The sequence below is a fragment of the Medicago truncatula genome, chromosome 6, assembly GCF_003473485.1.
Source record: "Medicago truncatula cultivar Jemalong A17 chromosome 6, MtrunA17r5.0-ANR, whole genome shotgun sequence".
In the NCBI taxonomy this organism is placed as follows: domain Eukaryota; kingdom Viridiplantae; phylum Streptophyta; class Magnoliopsida; order Fabales; family Fabaceae; genus Medicago; species Medicago truncatula.
In genome coordinates this window covers 1,690,477-1,700,218 of record NC_053047.1, presented here as the reverse complement: position 1 = coordinate 1,700,218, position 9,742 = coordinate 1,690,477, and the positions used below count along the sequence as shown (strand labels likewise).

At 30.5% G+C, this 9,742-nt stretch overlaps 1 protein-coding gene across 1 annotated transcript; it reads right to left on the bottom strand.

Moving 5' to 3' along the window:
* Nucleotides 1-5,945: 5,945 nt before the first annotated feature.
* Nucleotides 5,946-9,270, bottom strand: LOC25495195 (nodulation receptor kinase). The gene is made up of 6 exons (XM_013595377.3): nucleotides 8,936-9,270; nucleotides 8,727-8,840; nucleotides 8,229-8,450; nucleotides 8,001-8,116; nucleotides 7,022-7,282; nucleotides 5,946-6,345 (listed from the first exon to the last, which is right to left on the bottom strand). The coding sequence occupies exons 1-6, from the start codon at nucleotides 9,054-9,056 to the stop codon at nucleotides 6,100-6,102; spliced, it is 1,080 nt and encodes a 359-aa protein (XP_013450831.3). The 5' UTR covers nucleotides 9,057-9,270; the 3' UTR covers nucleotides 5,946-6,099.
* Nucleotides 9,271-9,742: the final 472 nt, after the last annotated feature.

The following is a 9,742-nucleotide window of genomic DNA, read 5'->3' as shown; positions in this document are numbered from 1 at the left end:
TTTGAGGAATTCTATATATTGTTCATGAACATGCTTTTTTGTTCAACATATACAGTTGGTAACATGAACATATATTGTTTAAACATGCAAAATGAACATGTTTTGAAGAAGAAGAAAAAACTTATTCCCATGTTTTTCTTTAAAAAAGTGTAAAGAACGAAGTAGTTCTAATATTTACTACTATAAGTATACTTTTAAAATAAATGTTATTTTGCTTTACATTTATTTTAAATTAAATTTAAAATAAAAAAAATCTCAAATAGATAGCTTCCTACCCAAACAAATACATTGAACAATGCATGATATATGTAAGGTCCGTGGTTCGAACCACGAACACAAAAAAAAAACAATGAACTACCCGTGCTAACATATGGTAGCATGCATGGGTACAAAGCAAATGTCTCACTCAAATAATTTATTTTATTTTACTGGATATTATGAATTTGAGAATTGAGAAGTATCGACAGTAAATATGAATATCTCTTACATTTATAATTCGAATCTTAACTCGTTACATTGCAAGAGTCTAACTTTTGGTTAGACATAAATTCCGATAGTCACTCAAATTCTCTTTAATTGAACCGTTTTCCGAAAATTTGATTTTAGAGTTTCTTTTATGATTATTGCGATCAAATTACCTCAATAATTACATAATTTTATTAAGAAAACTTGAATAATTGTGTTGCAAAGTTCAGCAGTGTGAATGTTTATTTACAAACATAAAGGACTAATGTCAATTGTTACATTTTCTCTAATTTACTACTGCACTTCATTCCATTTCACGTTCCACAATATAAAAGAGAAAATACAGATGGGAATAGAATAAAAACTGTTGGGACTAACAAAAATCTAGACACCCTAGCTAAGGAAACAAGCTCAATATATGGTTTGAAAAAGATGAAACCATTAAATGCTGACAATTGGAACACATGGGCATGATCTGACAATTGACAACCTTTGTGTCTATTAAATTCAAACCTACCAATTGAGATTTGGTATGTGCACTGCAAATTGCAGCTCATGGAGAGACAAATATATTTACTTTAACAAATCACGTCCTTCAATTTAAAAAGGTAAAAAAAAAACAGAGAAAACATTTTATGGTGTACATTACTCTGTCCAATTTGTAGTGAACAAATATCATATCATATTATCATATCGTAGTTTTCATTTGGATACCTTCTGCTCAAACTTTTCGAGTGTCAAGTTTAATCACTTGATCGAAAGTTTAAAAAGGGACTAAGGGTATTTTCGTCAACTTATGGAGTAGCTGAACGTTTATAGGGTGTAGCTAAAAAAAATCGAATACTATTCCTCTATCCATTTTAGTTATCGTTTTAATGCTATTATTTGTAAAAATCAGAATGCGCATATCCTCCACGCACAACTGCAAATTAACTTCTCAAAGCTAGTAGGGCTACCATGGACGACAAAACGATTGAGATTAATCACTCCCTTTGATGCATAAGGTTTTGTGCTAAGTCATTTTCAGTATTATTATGCTTTTAGTCTTCAAATAGGTGGCTAAGTTTGAGCTACTTTAGAGTTGGATATTAATGCAAATAGAACGACTAGTATAAAACCAAGTGAAAAACTCCAAACAACAAAAAGGATATGAAGATCATCGAACAACAAAAAAAAAGAACAAAAGGATATGTAGATGGAATCATTCCTTTTGGGCAGAATGCCTTGAAAATCTCGCTTGGTCCCTCTAAAGAACATTGTATTAGATTTGGGAGGAATTTTGTTTTGATACATAGACGAAGTGACAAACAGCAATGAAAGTCACACACGCAACACAATTATTAGGTCAAGAGTTCAGTCCACGTGTGTACATAGGATAAATGACGTAGCATAAGGTTCAGTCCACGTGGAGCTGCCACATGTAACTGTTACGTCATAGAGTTTAACTGCCAAAACAAACAGATGGGGTAATTGAGCAACGCTTGACAATTTTATGGGGGGTTTTTGAAGATTCTTTGAAGTCAAGGGGATTTTTGACAAAAGTTACAATTTTGGAGTTTTTTTTCTTCTATTCACTCAGTTTTGCACCTATTGTTGCATATGTTGCGACGGAAATACATAACATATAACCTTTTGAAGTCTTTGAATTCATCATGCTTCTTTTTTTCAGAGGAAAATTCTTTTCCAGATTTCTTACACCTTAGATAGTGGACGTGTGATATCATCTATGTATTTGTCTTTTGATGTATTTGTCTTTTGACAAATGAACAAGCATCAAACTTGAAGCCAACAATGGAAGCATAACCAATGAAACACTAGCAGTTTGATCATATGGATCACTATATGACTGGAAAAAGTTTGATCATATGTATTTGTCCCTAGAAAATTTGCTAATACAAAAAACTAATCATATAGTTCTTTTGTGATAATTTCTCAATCTGCCTGTATGACCCCATTAGCTATCGAAAGGTCCTTTCAATAATGTATTTTATCCGAAATAATATCGAAAGGATCCTTCCGATAGTGTATTTTGGGGGCCTATGAGCATATAAGGGGGTGAATTGAGAAATTATATTTTTATAATTTTAGAATTATGTTGAGCAGGGTTTTAATAGGCCCATTGATGCCTTTTCCTTAGAGAATTGCTCATTCACGTTGAGAAATACACATGCGCCGGTTAATTCACGTTGAGAATACATTTGCATGAGTTAACTCACGTTCGACAATTTTGACGGAAATGAACAAAAACATATGCAAGAAGAGCGGTACTCTTTTCCCTAACCTAATGAAAGAGATACTACATCACATAAACATGGCTGCGTGGTCATATTTTCGCTGTTTTGATTTCAAAATTATTTTACTTAATGTTTGTTTGTAATTCGTTTTTTTTTACATATGATTCTTATCTACTATTTGTCTACTGGTTCCTTATGTGAACAGTAAGAAGATTGAGAAGAAAAGGAACAAAAATGGTACAAACAAACACAATGGTATAAGAATTTCTTTTCCCATGTCTCAAACATTTCGGATTATAGAATCCGAACTATGTAAAAATACGTTAAAAACAACTTGCAACACTTTAAAATATTTTAAATTTTATAATCCGAATCAGATGACAATTCTTAGAAGAGAAAATCTCCAAAGATAATACTTACAATAAGTTGGTATATGAAAAGCTAGCAACGGGGCACACACACAAAAATAATACAGTAAAAACATGTTCCAAGACAAGACAAAAAGCAACAATGACAAAATTTGTGTAGAGAAGGAGGACAAGTACATTTTTGGCAAAAAAAAATTGGTGTAGCGTTCGTCCTCAAGAATTGTCACCTCCTCAATGATTGACAAATTTGTTAGGTCACCAAATCTTTATACTAGTAATCGGTTTATGTTATTTTAGGAAACAAAAGAATATATGTAATCTTTTCTGTGTCAACCTCCTGTTCATAGAAGAATGAGTATTTGTAACCTGGAGATTGACCGTCAGAAGGTAAGTAAAGTCTCGTCAAGAGTTGTTCAACGAATCAAATTCAGTTTTTCTCGAAGAATATTCATTGCTTGTATATAAAATATTCCACCTAAGAGTATCATTTTATAACTTGAATTTCCATCCCCAATGATATTAATTTCATTCAGATGGTTAGTCGCAGCATACACTTCCTTGATAGGAATTTTTGGACAAGAAATTTTTGTTTAATAAGTTTCCAAATGTCACTGAGAAAAGTAGTACATAAGCATAAATGTATAATGTAATAAGCATCATTGGGCATCATTTACCACACACATTACATGCTTGTCAATGTTAGTAATAATTTGAGAAAATGGAATTAATAAATGTAATCATATATGTTACTGTTGTGCAAAGATAAGACATTGACACATGTTGAATATCAAACATGTTTTTAATATGAACTGTCGGTGATATATAAATACATATAGAAGTTTGAAATAATTTTGATCTTACCCTCATTTTTTAGTGGGGCTGAACTAAAGCATATAAGATAAATGATGTATGCAATGATGATCGCATAAAACTCCTACTATGCTCATGGTTTTTATGTATTCATATATAAAAACAATTCAGAGATTTTGGGTACATCTTCCAAGTTGTGACATGAACAAATCAACTAATATAATACCACCCTAATGATTCTTGTGAATAGTTAGTCTTGTTGCCGACCAATGCAATTTAGGGTGTGTTTGGTAAAAAAAAGCTATAAGTTAGCTGATAGCTGAAAAGCTAGCTTATAGCTGATGGCTGATAGCTTATAGTTGAAAAGTTAGCTGATTAAAATTAAAAGTGTTTGGTAAAATTAGTTGTTGAAGTGACTATAAATATAAAATGACATAAAAGGACATGCTTGTTTAATTTTTTTTAATATCATATATATAATTTTTATTACTTAACACATTTATTTTTAAATATTTAAATATATTTTAAATTATTTTCATCTCCAAAATAATAAATGTATTTATGAATTCAATCGAATTTTTATTTTATTTTTATGAATTTTATTTAACTAAACTTGCTTCACTATTATAAGTTTTATATAAAATTATATATTATATGAATTATGAGCAAAGTAAAAAAAAAACAAAAAAGTGGACAAGAAAATTTAAAAAGCCATACATGGTAAACATGGTTAGTTGAAGAAGATAGTGGGTAGTTTTTTTTTTATTATAATAAAATAAAATAAAATTAAGAAAAGGTTAAAATGGGAAGAAAGTATAAAAAGCTACAAGCTATAAGTTAAAAAGCTACTTGGATTAGCTTCTTAAAAAACGCTATAAGCTAGTGAGAAAAGCTTTTTACCAAACACGTCTCATTTTATCAAAACAAGCTTATAAGCTAGTCCAACAAGCTATAAGCTAGCTTTTTTGTGTTACCAAACACAGCCTTACATTTATGGTCCAATTAGAATAATATGTTATTCTCACTACTTATCTTTGAAATTGTAAAATATTTTCATAAAGCATTACCTTCTATGTTAACAAAAATCATTTTCATGTACATATATATTTTAAAATGAAAATAAAATAAGAAACAATAATTTTTCTTTTAAAACTTAAAAGAGAAACCAAACTAAAATATTCTAAAAAGGAATGGTTATCTTTCTTATGCAAAAATTCTAAAGGTGACAAATACAAGAAACTAGTTTCATTGAATTCATCAAAAACTATCTTTTACTTTTATTTTCTATAGCTTTAACTCATTATTATGGTTCATATAGTATTCTTATATTCTATCTTTCAAGCACTTAGAAATTTTGCTTAGCTAACCAAATTTCAGCCACAAAAACTATCATATCATATTCTCTTTGTTGTTAAAGACTTAAATACAATGATCAAATTTGTAACAATCAAATTCATGACCATATCTATGATTATTCTTCTTCAACAAAACTATTAAAAATAATTTTTTATTTTTTACTTTTTTGACTCCATGAATTTTTAGTCTTCATTTGTAACCAAAAAAAAAAAAAAGTCTTCATTAAATTTATTACATGTTCATATACGCCTGTGAATATAGTATTACAATTTGTTTTATTTTACTTCCTTAAAAAAAACTTCCTTTTTACTAAATGATATTTTAAGTATTATTTTAAAAGACCTTACGTTAAGAGTCCACATCGGATAGAAAATGGTTTGACAATGTGTCTATAAGTAGGGGTAATCTTCACCTCACAATTTTGTTTTGTGAGGTTGTATTAGGTTCAGCCACCATTTCTAAGATGGTATCAGAGCCTCTTCAAAATTCATTGTCCATTAGGCTACATGCTATCTGGTTTCCGCTATCGTGTTACCCATCATTTATGTCCAAGAACCAAGCTCAATAGTGCAGGCCGTGAGGGGGGTGCCTGACAATGTATTTATAAGTGGGGACAATACTCACCTCACAAGCCAAATCGTAAGAGGGTGTCTGACAAAGTGTTTATAAGTGGGGGCAATCTTCACCACACAAGCCGGAACTATTACTGGTGTAACATAAAAGTTCCAACTATTCTCATTATCTGAATACAAAATTCCATGTTGCAATTCATTTACAAGAAGTAACATTCTCATAAAACAAGTACTTCAAAAAAATAAACAATTTCCAAACTAAGATTACAAAACTTGAGCTTAATAACAATCATTTCATGGACCAATTGGAATACTAAGATCTTCTAGAGTTTCTTTAGTAAAATTCTTCCTTCCCTTTGAAATCAATAAGGCCTCTTCTAGTGTTTTGACAACTTGTTCCATGGATGGTCTTTGTTGGTCAAGGGATGTGCATGATAGAGCCAATTGAAGTGTAAAATCAAATGCTTCTTCAGAATAATTTCCTTCAAGTCTAGGATCAGCAAATTCTGTGATGCTACCATTCCTAGTGAATGTTTTTGCCTAAGAAATGAAGTCACATAAAATTGGCACAAAGGGTCAAACTTCTGACCAAAGATTAAAAAAAGAATAATGAAAGAAGAGTACTTCCTCTATCTCTTATTAAATATTACCATACCGACCGGTCCAGTCCGAATTTTAAAACACTGTTAAATATATACCGTTAAAGATTATGCACACCTTCATAAATCACTTAATGTACTAATTTTTTTTTATGGTACATTTAGTGTATTAATTTCTAAATTACAAATTCAGTCTCGAATATAAGAAGAAAAAACGTTTATATTAAGTGATCTCAAATATAATAAAAGTTTTCTAAGAAAAAGAAGAAATACAATGAATCATTCATAAAATACTCATCAATTAATTACACGGAATAAGTTTCCTTTGAAGGGTTTTTCAGAATACGAGATCAAAAATATGAATAGCAATTATCTAAATTTTTGCTTATAATCAAGACGAAGATCATATTATTTACTAAAGTACCTTTGTCAATATAGTAGTTAATGAAATAGTTAGATGCGTTAAAATACAAAATATATATATATATATATATATATATATATATATATATATATATATATATATATATATATATATATATATATATATATATATTTTAAATGTAACATTTAGTACGAGGTTGAGGGTGTGAGAGATTTGAGACATGATTTCTTACCATTTTACTAAGTGACATTGGTCTTTTCAGTTTCAAATTTATGACCCTCTTTCCAGAGAGAATTTGTAGAAGTACCATGCCAAAACTGTAAACATCACCAGATGAATTTACATGGTGGTTGCTTTGGTATTCAGGATCCACATATCCAAAAGTCCCTCTCACTTCTGAACTAGCATATGTTTCACCTATCTCAATAAGTTTAGATAATCCAAAATCTGATAGTTTTGCTTCAAAGTTTGACCCAAGAAGGATATTTGTTGGCTGCATGAGAAATATACATCACTCTATTTTCTTTGTATCTATACAAACTAGATTTATTACGGTCAACAAAAGTACGCAGTCACGCATTCAGGATAATCTTGATTGTTCGATCAAGATGACCATTCAATCAAGATCAGACGATTCCCAATATCAGACTACGTGAATGTGGGTTCCTCCTAATTGCAGGAACCCTAGTCTTGTATGGTCACAAACATTTAGATACATCATTTAGTCACATATACAAGTCTTATGTGGTCACAAACATTTTGATACATACACCATTTAATCACAAATACATATTTGAAAAAGTTATAAAAAATAAAAGAATTGAATAAAGTACATTTTTTTAGGAAAGAAAAATATAGTTATACCTAAGTATTTTCCGAATATATTGTCTTTACATTTTTAATTCAAACTAACTTGGACGAGAGTAGTATTAGGATGGGTGACCTTCTGGTAAGTCTTTGTGTTGCACCTCTCCCACCCTTTGTGTAACCAAAAAAACTAACACAAGACTCCTTTTACCACAATTATTAATCTACGTGTCATGTCGTACCAAAACCAAAAATTAGTATATATGTTTCGATTACTAGTGAATTTGACAAAATTTCGATATCACAATTTTAACAAAATCAAGGTGTCATCATATAATTCTGTCAACTTTATGGCAATTCTAAGCATTGTACTCAATTTGTTTAAGATGTTAATAAAGATTGACCTTGATGTCACGATGAACAATGCAGCCTCCTTCATATGTGTGCAAAAACCAAACACCTCTAGCACTATCAATTGCAATTTCTAGCCTCTTTATCCATGAAAGCACCTTGTTCTTGCCTAATGTATACATATTCATTTGGTAAATCTTCAAAGATCATAGTGAAAAGAAAAGAGTAAACAAAATTTCAAACTCTCATGCCACAATAAGTACTTAAAAAAAATTAATTACCAAATAGCCATTCTGAAAGACTTCCATTTGGACATAGTTCATAGATAAGAAGACATTCATCTCCATCAACACAACAGCCAAGCAAAGAAACAAGATTTTGGTGCTTGACATGAGATAGACTTGTAACTTCTCTCACAAAAGTTTCTATATTTCCATCATCATTGATTATGTGCTTCACTGCAACTTGCTGATTATTTTTCATTGTACCTTTATAGACCTTACCTAACATCAAATAAAATTCAAATAAGACTTCTTTTTTTGTTAACCCCTGGTTTCTAGGAGAAAGGAGTCATAACAATCTGATGTTCGGTCTAGAGGTAAGTAAGGTCTGCAAATAAATGAATATCTTCACTTGGTTTGGTAAGGAGAAGACTTAAGATTTAATATACCAAACCAGAATTTCAAGCAGTTTAAAGCAGTTGAATCATGACCTAGAAATCTTACCGAATCGACGCGATCCGATAATTTAGTTTTTAACATAGAGAAAAAGAAGCTCACCTGAAGTTCCTTTCCCAATGATATTCATTTCATTGAGATTGTTGGTGGCAGCATACACTTCCTTGATAGAAATTTTTGGACAAGAAATTTTCTTTAACAAATTTCCAAATGTCACTGAAGAATAATAATTTTATACATAAGCATAATATTATAGCCTTTATATATGATATGGTATCTAATATGAGTTTTTAAAATAATTTTGGTCTTACCTTTATTTTGTAGTGAGGCTAATCTGAAGAATCTAAGATAAATGATGTATGCAGTGATAAATGATATCAAAATAGCCCCTACTGTTGCTGCTCCAATCAAAATCAATATACCTGATTCCATATAAAGATGTAAATAAAAATTAAAGGGAATTCTTAAAATGTAACTCTGATAACATGTGGCCAGTAACTAAGAGGTGTGTAAATAGGAAACATTTGCAATTTGGTATAAATATTTGTTTATTTGCTTATGAAACTGAGAAAGCAAAAATGGAGACTCGAGATTTTCTCTTTTTGTGAATTGGACTGGTTTATACTATATACAAGAAAATCTTGGAAAAATTATATAATTGAAAAGTTGTTGAAGAGTCTAGGGAGCAGTGAGAGCAACAAAGGATTAAATCAAATCACAAAGAGACACCACATCTATTGATAAAAAAAACCACTATTATGAGACACCACAGCTTCACCAAAAATCTTAAGGTATTAATTAAATATACGAGTCATTTCTCCTAATTTTTTGTCGATCTAGGACGAATTACTCACACTTAAATTCCAACTATTTGCACCGCCGTTACAAACCAACGGAAACAAAACATGTCACCTGACTCCATTACCAATAATAATACCTTTGATACAAGGATCCATCATATCTAGATTCACTCCCGCTCCCCATCCAACTGAGCAAGGGCTCTGATACCACTTGTTGAGAAGTCTTGAGAGAGCACAGAGAGCAACAACATAATATATTGAATCACTAAGAGCGTGAACATCACATCTCCACACCCAAAATCTTAAGATGATAGATAT

What these genes read in the sequence shown, in the direction of transcription:
- LOC25495195 (XM_013595377.3), bottom strand. Translation starts at nt 9,056, where the DNA reads ATGGAATCAGGTATATTGATTTTGATTGGAGCAGCAACAGTAGGGGCT. An exon ending in AGCCTCACTACAAAATAAAG is followed by an intron (nt 8,841 to 8,935) that starts GTAAGACCAAAA and finishes ATTATTCTTCAG; the next exon opens with TGACATTTGGAAATTTGTTA. An exon ending in TCTTTCAGAATGGCTATTTG is followed by an intron (nt 8,117 to 8,228) that starts GTAATTAATTTT and finishes TGTATACATTAG; the next exon opens with GCAAGAACAAGGTGCTTTCA.